The 14,135-nt window shown below is 43.6% G+C and overlaps 1 protein-coding gene and 1 long non-coding RNA gene across 9 annotated transcripts in view; one reads left to right on the top strand and one right to left on the bottom strand.

Annotated features, from left to right (window-relative positions):
• The window catches only part of LOC121824404 (uncharacterized), a 47,883-nt gene extending 34,970 nt beyond the window's left edge, over nt 1–12,913 (bottom strand). For 3 of the 5 annotated variants that reach the window (XR_013046554.1, XR_013046555.1, XR_013046556.1), the window contains exons 1-2: nt 12,311–12,913; nt 8,954–9,079 (exon numbers count right to left, since the gene is read on the bottom strand). This is a non-coding gene — a long non-coding RNA (uncharacterized LOC121824404). Of the gene's footprint in view, nt 1–8,891; nt 9,080–12,310 lie in introns of those variants that run through there. The other 2 variants (XR_006066065.2, XR_013046557.1) reach the window with 2 other exon arrangements.
• Cpne8 (copine 8) overlaps nt 12,837–14,135 on the top strand; it is a 230,951-nt gene continuing 229,652 nt past the window's right edge. For all 4 annotated transcript variants that reach the window (XM_076556619.1, XM_076556618.1, XM_042264610.2 and 1 more), the window contains exon 1: nt 12,837–13,939. In XM_076556619.1, the coding sequence (XP_076412734.1) occupies nt 13,842–13,939 (98 nt within the window). In that variant the 5' untranslated portion in view covers nt 12,837–13,841. The remainder of the gene's footprint in view (nt 13,940–14,135) is intronic.

The raw sequence follows: 14,135 nt of genomic DNA, 5'->3' as shown, positions 1-14,135 counted from the left end.
GAGTGTGCCAGGCTTTCTTTTAGGCCACCAACCAGCTCCCAAATCATGACAAGGAGACTTAACATTAGTTATGAATGCTCAGCTTTATCTTAGGCTCATTTCTGGCTAGCTCATTTAATTTAACCTATTTCTCTTCATGTAAGTTTTGCCTCTGAGCTTTTTACCTTTCTTTTCTTCTCTATGTTCCAGTCCATCTAGCTGGCTGGCAGCTGCCTGTCTGTCTGGCACCAGGCATGTCCCTCTCTTTCTCCCTTGTTCTCCTCTTCTTCTTCTCTCCCATTCTTCTCTCTCTCTCTCATTCTTAGATTTCTCTGCCTACTTATTCCCTCTGCCTGCCAGCCCCGCCTATCCTTTCTCTTGCCTAGCTATTGGCCGTTCAGCTTTTTAATAGACGATTCAGATGCCTTAGGCAGGCAAGGTGAAACAAATGCAACACATCATTATATAATTAAATGAATGCAGCACAAACAAATGTAACATATCTTTACATAGTTGAAATAATAGTCCACAACAAAGGAGTTACAGTCTCCTGGTATAACATGTGTTTTCAGCCAGGGGAGGCACATAGAGGTTTTCTCTCATTTGATCTGGTGCAAGAATTGATGTCTTGGTATCTAGTCTGGTAGAGAACAGAACCTTTGTTGCGTGATAATTTGTTGCATTCTCGAAGAAACGAGCATGATTGCTCATTCATAAAAGCAGGGGATGAAAATGTAAAACAAACTTGAAAATGTTACTAGAAGGATGGGAAGGTAAGAGGGGCCAGCCATGGCCTTGTCCACCTGAACAATGGGTGGAAAACATGACAGTGAGAAGAAAAACAAACAAACAACAAAGCATCAGGCCTGGCAAGAAGAAAATATTTGTTCTATAAAGAAAGAGATTAGGAAAGTAAAAATCTGCTCTGCAATAGGGTAGGTGGGTGGGTGAGGGGAAAATTCCTTCCTTTCTGGAAGCCCTGGTGCAGAGTGTGAGAATCAAGATAGCAGAGGGATGGAAAGATTGTTTGTTAGCTACACAGTTGCACAGTGGTGTCCTGGGGCTTACTCCAGCGTCTGGAGTGCCATTGGAAAACAGGTAAAGCACCACCATCAAGCTTCAGCCTTTTTCTTGCTGCATCATGAGGTTAATCTGGTAAGTTTCCACTTATGTGTTCTACCAAGAAATTGCCACTATGATCAAGCTCCCCACCCAGCTGTCCTCTCTTGAACTTCCTTTAGCCTTTATACCCTCTGCTTACTGGCCCCTCCTTCAAAGTTGGATCCTAGCCAACCACTATGTCAATCTGCTAGTGTGCATCTCTGTTACAGTTTGTATGTGAAGGAATACACAATGTGCAATGTTGTCTCTGTCTTCTTTTCTTAAACGTAATTGCTTTAGGAATAACCCATGCTGTTGGGCCATGGTGGCGCATGCCTTTAATCCCAGCACTTGGGAGGTAGAGGCAGGTGCATCTCTGTGAATTAGAGGCCAGCCTGGTCTACAGAGTGAGTTTCAGGTCAACCAGGACTACATAGAGAGACCATGTCTCAAAAGGGGAAAAAGAAGAAGAATGTATGTTGTTGCTTCTGTTGACAATTTCTTCCCCCTTTATCTTTTCATAAACATTTGAACTGCTTTGTTTGTTTGTTTGTTTTGTTTTTCAAGACAGGGTTTCTCTGTGTAGCTTTGTGTCTTTCCTGGAACTCTCTTTGTAGACCAGGCTGGCCGCGAACGAACTCATAGAGATCTGCCTGCCTCTGCCTCCCGAGTGCTGGGATTAAAGGCATCCACCACCACCACCACCCGGCTTGAATTGCTTCTAATTGTTACCTGTTACAAATAAAGTGGCCATGAGCATCCACATATACATCTTTGTATTAACTAACACTTCATTTACCTTTAATAAATGTTCAGTGGTGGAGTGACTGGGTTATATGATCAAATGTTTTTTGTTTTTTTTTTTTAAAGATATTCCCAACCTATTTCACAAAGTGGCTGCACCCTTGTGTAATCCCAGGAGAGGCATATGATTTGCAGTTGCCCCACACCCTGTGCCCAATGCTTAGGATCAGAGACTCATCAGTTTTCTCTGTCTCTGTACACAGTGGTTTCCCACGGCAAGGTCAGTGTGTGCCTCTCTGTAGTTTTATAGAGCAGAGCATTTTTAATGGGCTTATTTGCTGTTCATACTTGCTCTTTTGTGAAGTTTCTCCTTAAATGTTTACAGGTTGATTTTCAGATTGGATTCTTAGTTTCTTCCCAACTTGAGACTATACAAATATTTATTTATTCTAATAGTTAATTGTGTATTTTGCAAAATATTTCTCCAAGATATAATTTGTCTTTATTCACAATTTTTTTTTTTTTTTTGGTTTTTCGAGACAGGGTTTCTCTGTGTAGCTTTGCGCCTTTCCTGGAGCTCACTTGGTAGCCCAGGCTGGCCTCGAACTCACCGAGATCCGCCTGGCTCTGCCTCCCGAGTGCTGGGATTAAAGGCATGCGCCACCACCGCCCGGCTATTCACAATATTTTTTAAAAGCACAAATATATATTGCTATGTATCCCAGGCTGTTTTGGGCTACTATGTACCTCTGGCTTGCCTTAAATTAGTGGGCATTCTCTTACCTCAGCTCTCTAAGGATTGAGCTAACAGGTCTGTGATACTACCTGGCTAAGTTTGGGTCTAGCCTGGTGTATCATGTTATGGATTTAGCTTCTGGTGTCAGATTTGTTTTTTGGGTTTTTTTGTTTTGTTTTGTGTTTTGCCCCAGCTAGTGTTGTACAGATGCTCTCTTCCATTTCATTCTACAAGCTGTATGTCTGAGGTTTCCATTAAAGTGTAATTCAGTGTGAGAAGTTTCAGCATATGGTATGAGGTATAGGTCAAAGTTCTTTCTTTTTCCAAAGAGTATCTATTTGAATCATTTTTAATCTTGCTGAATATTACCAAGTCGCCCTCTAAAACGCTTGTTCCATTTACACTTCCATAAGTATGCATCAAGATACCTGTTTCCTTGTCTTACAGTATTTGCCTACTAGAAAAAGGTGATATTTTTCAATTATCTTTAACAAATAGTGAAATGGAACATCATCTCTTATTTTAGAGCTATTACCCTTCCTTCTTGAGCCTTTTATGTTCTCTGTTATTTTCCTACGGAAGGACATCTTTTTTTTTTTTTTTTTTTTTTTTTTTTTTTTTTTTTTGCTGAGGTTTAGGCAACTAACTTAAAGGCATATTTGGTGCTCAAAAAGTACCTACGTATTGGTTGTAAAAGTTATTTTACCCTTTAGCACACTGAAATGGTGTTTAGAAAAAAAAATGCCTCCATCAGATTGGCCTGTAGACAAGCCTCTAGGGCATCAAATTTCTTGATCAGTGGTTGATATGGGAGGGTCCAATCCACTGCAGGTGATGCCACCTTTGGGCAGGTGGTCCTGGGTGGTGCAAGAAAGCAGTCTGGCCGGGCGGTGGTGGCGCACGCCTTTAATCCCAGCACTTGGGAGGCAGAGCCAGGCGGATCTCTGTGAGTACGAGGCCAGCCTGGACTACCAAGTGAGTTCCAGGAAAAGGCGCAAAGCTACACAGAGAAACCCTGTCTCGAAAAACCAAAAAAAAAAAAAAAAAAGAAAGCAGTCTGAGCAAGCTGTAGGGAGGAAGCCAGTAAGTAGCACTCTGATGGCTTCTGCTTCAGATTGTCTCCAGGTTCCTGCCTTGAGTTCCTGCCCTGGCTTCCCTTTATGATGGAGTGCGACCTGGAATGTGAAATAAATCCTTTCCTCTCTAACTTGCTTTTGGTCATGGTGTTTATCACAGAAATAGAAACCTAACTGGGAGACTGGAGAGGTGGCTCAGAGGTTAAGAGCACTGGTTGTTCTTCCAGAGGTCTTGAGTTCAATTCTGAGCAGCCACATGTTGACTTATAACCATCTATAATGAAGATCTGGTGCCCTCCTCTGGCCTGCAGGCATGCATGCACATAGAACACTGTATACATAATAAATAAGTAAATTTTTTTTTTAAAAAAAGCAAAAAACTAACTGGGACATACAGTAGCTCCAGAATAAAGGCAGGGCCTTGATCTCAGCAGCGTTGACTACAGCGACTCTCCCTTATAAACCTGTTTACTGTTTTTTTGTGATTACCTATTTTGTTGTTTTAGCCACTCATTTGCACAAATGCTTCTTTCTGTTTCCTTGTTGGGACCTTTTTTGTTGTCTTTTCCATAACTTGTTAGAGCTGGCCCTTGTTTTTATTTCTTCATTTATTTTTCTACCCCAACTATTCCCATAAGTTCTTCACTTCCGTTGCTAATTCTGAGCTACTGACTCCAACCTCTACACTCCTATTCTTTTAGCATCTTCAGGCCCCTGCTGGACAGTCTATTGAATGATCAGCTTTCACTTGAATGCAGCACACACCGGAGACTTCAGATACTTTTAGCAGTCCTTGATCACACAGCCCCTGACTGTAGCATGAATCTTAAAAGTTTTTATTAATAAAAACAAACCTGAGGCCAATTATTGGGGTGAATTCTGGAAGATCAGAGAAGCAGAACAAGACACAGCTACCTCACCTCACCAGTTCCTCAGCTGATCCTGTTTCCTCAGACTGGAAGCTTCTCAGTCCTCATCCAGAATGAATCTCAGCTGAACTGTGCTGCTCAAAGCCTAAAAGCTTAACCAGCCAAATGCTTCTAGTTTCTGGTCCTCACACCTTATATATCTTCCTGCTTTCTACCACCACTCCCTGGGATTAAAGGTGTGAGTCACCATGCTTGGCTGTATCCTTGAACACATGGATTTCTGCCTCTGGAATGCTAGGATTAAAGGCGTGTGCTTCCGCTGCCTATCCTCTATGTTTAATATTGTGGCTATTTTGTCTCTGACCCCAGATAAGTTTATTAGCATGCACAATATTTTAGGGAACACAATACCACCACACCTGACTCCATTCACAGGGAGTCAGACAGATGGACCCTCTGTTCTGTTACTCATTGGGAGCAGGAGAATTCAAGATTAAGCAAATTGCCACAAAATAATTGTTCCAGTTTTGACAGTGATAAGTAAAAGGTGATATTTTTCCAAGCCTACATTCAACACTTAGGAAAGATTCCATAGGAGCAAATTATTCACAGTCTACAACCCTTTAAAAATGCGTTCTCGGACTCCTTTGCCAGGCTTCACTCAGTCTTTGGGCCTGATCTATCTCATTCATTCTTGTAAGAGATTTTCTTTTGGCAGCTTTGAGCAACAAAATTATCTGATTTAGCAGATTCAGTGAAAGGCTACTTAGAAGAAAATTTTTGATATATTCAGAGGCTGAACGCATAAAAAAAAAACAATCTTGTTCTGTGTTTAGTAACCACGGAAACATGTCCTTGTGAAATTCTTATGGTGGACCTTTTAGAAAGACATCAGGATTATGAAAAGTATAGGCGATATTCTAGAAAATTTCTCAAAATTAGCTAGTTATCATTGGCTAATCATGTTAAAAATCAATGTTTTAATATAAGCAGTCACTTTATTTTTGGGCAAAAGAATCCGAACATTTTCTCCCTGCCATTCCCCTATTGAGTAAAGTGGGTCATTCTGTTAATCTCATTATTTAATAAACAAATGAAATGAAGATACATTGTGGATACTTGGTTGACACTGTGACATTGTAGAGGAGGCACAGAGACTGAATATGACTGGCTAGAGGGAAAACGCACCATTCAGTGTGAAGCCAGGCATGGAACACAGCATGCTAGACAAGCTTAAGGAAAGACAGGAGGCTGAATTACAGAGCACGTGGCTCTCTGGGAACAGGACTACTCAAGTCATCTATGAACGTTATTTCACAGAGAGATGGCAGTTTGCACCACTCCTGAAAAGTTAGAAGATAAAGTCAGAGTGTTTAAATGCACCACCAAATTATTGTCATCCATGTAATCCCTTGCTGTGGGATGTCTTTCTGTATGCTGTGAATATGTGTTGCTCTGATTGGTTGATAAATAAAGCTGCATTGGCCTATGGCAGGGCAGGAGGGGAAACCCAAGGGAGGTAGTGAAAGGAGAAAGGAGAGGCAGAGAGATGCCATCCCGCTGTCCAGGAAGCAGCATGTAATAGGGCACAGGTAAAGCCACAGAACACATGGCGACATATAGAAAAATAGAAATGGGCTGAGTTTAGTTATAAGAGCTAGCTAGCAAGAAGCTTGAGCCATAGGACATGACCATAAGTTTGTAAATAATATTAAGCCTCTGAGTGATTATTTTATAAGCAGCTGCAGGACCGTGGGCCGGGCAGGACTGGAGAAACCTTCCGACTACAACTCCTCTTTCTTTTTGAGACAGTCGTGTATAGCTCAGAGTGGATAGGAATTTACTGTGTAACCTAGGCTGACCTTGGGCTTACAGATACTTCTGCCTTTATCTCTGTAGGGCTGGGATGATAGTACATGCCACACACACTAGTCTGATTTTCAGTTCTCAGTGAGTTACATGACTTATCCCTAGTTTACAAGGAGAACAGTGGTCTTTCAGAGAGAATACCAAGCTTTGCAACTAACTGGGACATTCCTCAGGCAGCATTCACACTGTTCAGTGCTGCTGTCTTATAAAACGAGTGGCTGTTCTTTTCCTGCTCTTTCATAATCTATGCTGTGGGAATTAGCTAAAGTCAAGGATCACATGAACTGTTGAGATACTGAAAACAAGGAAGCTCTTCTTCATGCTTTCTGTAGTTTTCCTCTTCTTTTATTGATATAGGGAGCAGAGCAATCATTGAGGACAAAGCCAAGCTCAGTACAGTGAACATTTCTTGTTAGAACATAAACCAGGAGATTTCTTGTTTGTAGATTTTTTTTTTCCAAAGACATCTAAAATATCAGAAAGATCTAATCGGTGCTTTTGTTTAATTTTAACCTTTCTTGATCCTCACTGAACTATTTTAAGTAATTCTGCAAAGATGCCCACTCTCAGTTCCTTTCCAAATAAAATGGGAATGTTTCTCAAGCATGTCCAGTCAGCTCAGCAGCACCACCCACCTCTTGACACACCTTGGACTGTGGCACTGCCCCAGCACCTCAGGGATAGCCTCTTCCACTCTGACAAAAGGAAAGCACTGCAGAGACTCCTCCAAATGAGGAGAAACCACAGAGCAACTTCTTGGAGGAAGAAGCTGAGCTGTCAGACACGGGGTTTCTAGCGCAAGTCAGGCTTGAGCTGGCGGTTCTCAGCCAAGAGTGCGGCCTCATTGGTCTCATGGAGCAGAAAAGCAGCCTGGCCAACCCTTACCCAAGTTTCTGAAACAAATCATCAGGAAAAAGGAACCAGTGCTCTTTGTGTGACTAAATTTGGGAATGGCTTGTTACACCAGAAGACATGGCTGAGGTACTAGAAGTGTTAAAAGCCTATACCAGCCATGGCCAGATGACTAAGGCTAGTTGGGTGACTTGATCTGTGAGCTCATGGTCCAGAACCCTCATGGTGTTTCCTTAAGTGGCCTGTGGTCAGAGGGAAATGATCTTCACAATGCAATCTGGTATATGTTCTTTTATATACATAGTACATTTGAAATTCTGAAAAGGGAGAATCCTACCTTCCAAGTGCCTCTTTGAGTATAAAATTCATTTGCCAAACAAGGAGAAAATTTAATCTGACAACAGGTTTACCTTTATATCCATGCATAATCCCCTATCCCCTGAAAATTAAAATACTGGATTTAATACTCAGGTATTTATTCATGATGGCCATCAATTATGCTATTGTAATATTTTATATACAGAATATTGTAATATTTTATAGTTGATTTTAACAGTGATGTTTTCTGATTATCTTAGTCATTGGAAAGTTGGTGAAATACAAGATAGACAAGAGCATGACTTTTGGCCACAAAGGCAACTTTACAATGTAAGCATCAGTGTGCAGGTTGTATCAGAATCTTAAATAACCTGAATTCCTGTTACTGTACTCACTTTGTGTGGATCAGATTCAAATGGTCATTAGGTCCATAGAGAAGGCATGTGTTCAAAAGGCCTTTTTCACCAGGCAGTGATGGTGCATGCCTTTAATCCCAGCATTGGGGAGGCACAGGCAGGCCAATCTCTGTGAGTTCAAGGCCAGCCTGGTCTCCAAAGCGAGTTTCAGGAAAGGCACAAAGCTACACAGAGAAACCCTATTTCAAAAAAAAAAAAAACAAAAAAAGTAGCCTTTTTCCTCTTTCTTTCTTTCTTTTATTTATTTATTTCTTTTTTTTTCTTAAGACACAATCTCACTATGCAACTCTCACTGGCTATGTAGACAAGGATAGACTCAAACTCACAGAGATCCTCCTGCCTCTGCCTGCTGCAAACTGGCATTAAAGGCTATGTATGGTGACATTTTAACATTTTATTTTTACTGAAATGTGATTTTATTTGTATGTTAATAAATAAAGAGGCCTGGGGGTCAGAGCTAATAGCAAGCCATAGCAGAAGTCTGGCAGTGGTAGCACACACCCTTAATCCCAATCACATGACAGGCAGATCTCTGTGTGTTCAAGGATACCACCAGCATGGAGACACATGCCTTTAATCTCAATACCAACCATAGAAGACCTGGAGGTCTGTACAGACAGGCAGTGATGAGGAGGTCATGTGGTTGGGTTTACAACCAATGAGAAGGCAAAACAGAAAGTCTATAAAAAGACAGATACACAGGAAGTAGCGCTCTTACTCTTGCTGAGAGGAAAGACAGCAGCAGCAGCGAAGGGTAAACTCAGCTCTCAGCTACTGCTCTGACCTCTTGGACTTTTAACTCTGCAATTGGCTCTGTGTTTCTTATTTAATAAGACTGTTCCTCTACAGCTATGTCTGGCTAGAGAGCATATTTTATTCACTCCATCACAGTGGCTTTGGTGTCCACCCCTTCCCAACATTAAACAGCCGATTCTTAGCTCTTGTGAATTTACTTTATCTTAAGATGTGCCTTCTTGAAGCAGGACAACCTACTGATTAAACAACTGTCCACAGTGGTTGGATGATGACTTGGTTCTGTCTTCTTTTATTCTCTAAGAACATTTTCAAGTCAAGAGTATAGCAGTGCTGGACATTCTGACTTCATTTAGAGTTGTATAGCTGTTGGAGCAACAGACAAATGTTAAAGGGATAGAACTACAGCCTGAAGAAGGCTTCAACTTATCTATAGTCTTCCATGTTCTGTCTGAGTTGAGTGCTACCCACCAGGTAAGGTGATGGAAGTGGCCCTGATGCTATGGGATGCTCCTTCAGGAAGAGCCAGTTCCTGGGAACAAGCCGCTTGCTTCCTGTCTCTTGGTGCTTGTAGGGGTTTTCCTTTCTTTCTGTCTTCATCACCCTACTGTGTCTTTTCCCCATTGGCTTCTTCTTATTCTAGTTTACAAGTACATGCTCCTAAAACTAATGGGTAGGGAGACTTTTATTACCAATTGAAATTTCCTCTACTTTTGTGAAGCAGTGAAATCTGAGAAATGACAGAAACTGAATGGTTCAGTTAATATAATCCCTAAGAGGTCCTCATCTGCTAACTTCAGTGTTTCCTCTTTCAGATCTAACAGTGTCCAGTACCTAGGGGACATCCAGCTAGTAGTGTTTGTCAGATGGCTGCTGTGATGAATAATTTATCTTTGCTTTTAGCACATCACAAGGTCACATACTGTTCACCTGAGTGGGTTTTAACACATGCTGTTCATACACTTTCTAAATAAAAGCATAGGTAGAAAAGGTAAAGATCACGTAGATAGATTTATTTTTAATGATTGTAAGTCTGTGTGTACCAAGCTAGCGATATGAGTAGAACATTACATCCTTCATCATTTGAAGCTGACTTCAGTATGCTACGCTCCTTAGTGTTGACCTGAAACAATTGACCCGGATGTCATGTTACCACCAAGTGTTAGCATTCCTGAGGTTGAGGCAACAGGGCCATGAACCCACAGGCTTCAAACAACAGAGCTTGTACTCCCATAGAATTGAAAGTCATGAGCCTGTCATCAAGTGCCACACTCCCTTCAAAGTGTCAAGTGAAAACTCCTGCCTCTGCTGGAGGTTGCCATTTGCCTGAGTTCCCAGACTTGTGCAGTGATGCCTCAGTCTCTGCCTGCCTGTGTTTCTCCCAATCTCTTCCCCTGGGAACAACAGTTCAGCACCGACACACATTGAGGAAGGCCTAAAATCACTGCAAAATGTACAGTGGTTCAGGTTAGAGTATGAATTCTGATGTCAGTTCCTCTCTATTAGGGACTCTCTCTGGGATAAATATAAACCCAATTAAAATCTTAAGAGTTTTCGCAGGCATTGCCAAGGTGTGTAGCTAGAGTTTTCCTGCCTTGCCCACAGTCAGGACAAATCTCTGTCTCCCGCCAGTCCCACAGCCACTCAGACCCAACCAAGTAAACAAGAGACTTATATTGCTTCAAACTGTATGGCCGTGGCAGGCTTCTTACTAACTGTTCTTTTTTTTTTTTTTTTTTTGGTTTTTTCGAGACAGGGTTTCTCTGTGTAGCTTTGCGCCTTTCCTGGAACTCACTTGGTAGACCAGGCTGGCCTCGAACTCACAGAGATCCGCCTGCCTCTGCCTCCCGAGTGCTGGGATTAAAGGCGTGCGCCACCACCGCCCGGCTTACTAACTGTTCTTATAGCTTAAATTAATTCATTTCTACAAATCTATACCTTGCCACGCAGCTCGTGACTTACGGGTATTTTCACATGCAGCTTGTCCTGGCGGGTGGCTGGCAGTGACTCCTTCTGCCTTCCTGTTCTTTCATTTCTCCTCTCTGTTAGTCCCGCCTATACTTCCTGCCTAGCCACAGCCAATCAGGTTTTATTTATTGACCAATCAGAGCAACACATTTGCCATACAGACCATCCCCCAGCACAGCCAAGTGGAGACCATCTCAGACACCTGCACTCAGGCCCATGGTCCCAATCATCTTCTATGCGGACCTGCTGGGTAAAGCCACGAGGAACCCAAGAACGGGCCCCCACAGGACATACAGAACATCCCACAGCAAAGGTGAATCTAAATTCTGTGAGAAAATGCAGAGATTTTAAAGCGGCAAAACTCTTGAAAGGAGACCATAGAATCATTTTTGATCAGTATCCGATTTAAAACAAGTCTACAGCTATAGTAGTCAGGACACTCTGATTTGGGTTTAAATAAAGACAAACAGGGCAACAGAACAAGGCAGTATTCAAAAGTGAACTTATTTGCTATGTTAATTTTTGATAAAGATTATAATGGCATTCCAATTAAGCACGATTGTTCTTCATAGCAAATGGTGCTGGACAATTTTGATGCTGATGTATAGGAGTTTAATTTTAAGAAATTCTTTAAAAGAAATCATAGACCTAAATATAAAGCCTGAAACTAAAATTGCAAGAAGGAAGCATAAAATATATTTTTGGTGACATCCAATTAGGCCAAATTTCTTAGGATTGACATGGGTTTGTAAAACTGTTAATGATCAAATCAGAAAACCTTCTTTGATAGATAAGAAAATGAAAATAGAGATTTTTCAAACCAAAAGAAAACACATTGTAAATCATATATGATAAAAGTCTTATATGCTGGATGTAGAATCTTTCAAACTCAGAAATAATAAAATTGACACTCCAAAATAAATGGACATCTCACCAAAGTACATATACAGATGAGTAAGTTCCTGAAAATATAGTCATTATGAGCTGGAACTCATATACTGCTTTGGGGATAAGAAATATAAAACTATTTTGTAAAACAATTCCGTAATTTCTCAAAAAATTAAGCATACTTTTTCATTTTTATCCAGCTATTCTATTTCTATTTGTCCAAAGTAATGAAAGCTTACATCCGCAGAAGAATTACATACTATTGTTCCTGGCAATTTTATACATAATAGCCCAAATGTAGGAACAAGCACATTGTCAAGGTGGGTGGCTCACCAGTTTGTAGCATGTCTTAATAAGTGGAAGATTACTCCCTATTGATGCACACAGCATCGTGGATAGACCTGAAAATAATTTTACAGAGTGAAAGGGATCAGATTAAAAGTGGAGCATGCTGTATTTTGTGGTTTTAAATTGAAAATGGAGTGTTGTTTTTCATGTTGAGAGGACGGATTGATTACAAAAGAGACAAACTTTTTGGGGTGAGGGAATGGCTTATTATTTTGATATGGTGACAACTTCACAGGTCGACACTCATCAAAATCCATCACAGGGCAGGCACACTTTAAGTACCTGCATGTAATTGTACATATAGATAAATGCATTAACACACACACATATGTATGGACACGCACACGGACCCGGTAAGGTGGGAAATTAGGAAGAGGCCTATAAAATTCTTACCTCTTATTTCTTCGACAGGCACCTACAAAATAAAATTCTGGTCCGCTTAAAAAAGCATCTAGACCTCCTTCACCAAATCAATTTCGGGCAGCAATAAAAGAATTTGAGGGAAAGTTTTAGTCATAAAGTGCACTTCAATTTGTGATAGGGGAAAGAGGTAGAAAACCAGAACTTCTGGGCTTAAGGGGTTACGAGAGGAAGGTGGGGGCAGCGAGAAAAAGAGAAAAAAAAAAGACTAAAACAAGCTCTTGGGGCAGGAAGGAGCAGTAAGCACCCACATCCTATCTCCTGCAACGACACGAATTCTTTAGCCACGTGGCTTCAAGTGAGTTAAAATGCCACAAGGGAGGCTCACTGTAAGCCCCTGCTTCTCCAGGTGAGCCCAGGGAGGCTGGCACTGCCCTCTAGCACCAACCACCCTCCCTCCCTAGACTAGGTGGCCTGCTCTCCGTCGCCCCCTTGTGGCATCACGAGAGAACCCGCAGTGACGCCTGGGGTCAGGTGTGCGCAATAAAGTGGGGGTGCCATGCAAGCTGCTGAGGCTTCCGCGTCCTGCCCATCCCCAGTCGTGCCGCCCAGAATCTATTTGCCAAACGCCCCGGTCACCCGGGCTGCGCACCTGCTTTACACTACCGTGCTTCCAGGTTTTAAGGACCACACTTGGGGAGAGGGAGCTAGATTGCAAGGTTAAGACGTCTCCTTCCCCGCATCCCCGGGCCCTAGGGCAGAAATCCCATCGTTTGGAAAGGAAGGACTGACCTCCCTTAAGGGACCCTCACCTATAGGGACCCAATCCTCAAGTTACAGGGGACAGCAGACGCAGTGAAGCCTCCTCCCTTACAACGCAGCGATTGCCCCAACAGCGTCCACTGTGCCCCAGCTTGCTCCACATATCGGCACGCCCCTCTGCACCCGCTGTCAAAGGCTGGAGGCCATACCTGGTCCCACCACCCCATCACTCCAGTAGCCCCAAGTAGGGAAGCCATCGGGGGTGGGGGGGTCGGGCGCATGTGCCGGGGTCACAGGAGGCCTTTCAGTGGGGTGGCCTCTAGCTCACACCTCTGACTTCCACCCTAGAGGAAACGGAGTGACTGGCAGGGGGGCAGGCAGCCACGGCCCTGGAGAGTATGGGTGTGTGGAGGCTGCACCGCCCGCACCTGGGGCTCTCCCACTAGACGGCGCGGTGTCTGTCCAGGTCACCCACTGTCTCTGCGCTCAACCCTCAGATCCTGCTCCGGTGGGTGGGTTGGGGGAGCAGACCCAGTCCCCGCCTGGCGGCTGCCCTGGGGCTGCATGCAGCCCCGAGAGAGCCACTTGCGAGACACAGTAGCGGCTTTGCCAGGACTGGCACGGTCCCCGGATTCGCGAGGAGGTCCGCCTCCTCCCTCCCCTTCCCGCGCCGCCTCCGCCTCCTTCCTCTGCCTCCACCCTCACCCCTTCCCGTCGGTGCGGAGCTCGGCTCCCGAGCAGCGCTCAGCCGGCCGCAGCTTGGTTGTGGGCTCGGGACAAGTGCTCCGTGCCTCTGCTCGAGATGGACAGCCGCTACACCAGCGCCGCGGGCATCGGGGACTTGAACCAGCTGAGTGCGGCCATCCCCGCCACGCGCGTGGAGGTGTCAGTGTCCTGCAGGTGAGGACGCGGCTCGGTTCCCTTCCTTTCATCCGGGGCTTGGTGGCACTTGGCTAGCGCTCCCGGTACCACGAGACTTGGCGCCGGGATGAGAAGTTGCTTCATGAGTGGGGACAGACACCCCAGTTGTGAGACTGACGCTCCCCGCCTCCCGCCCAGGTCAAGTGACACAGAGTTGGGGGGACTAGAGTGGTGG

The sequence above is a fragment of the Peromyscus maniculatus genome, chromosome 20 (genome assembly GCF_049852395.1).
Source record: "Peromyscus maniculatus bairdii isolate BWxNUB_F1_BW_parent chromosome 20, HU_Pman_BW_mat_3.1, whole genome shotgun sequence".
Taxonomy (NCBI): domain Eukaryota; kingdom Metazoa; phylum Chordata; class Mammalia; order Rodentia; family Cricetidae; genus Peromyscus; species Peromyscus maniculatus.
This window is presented reverse-complemented; position numbering and strand designations above follow the sequence as displayed.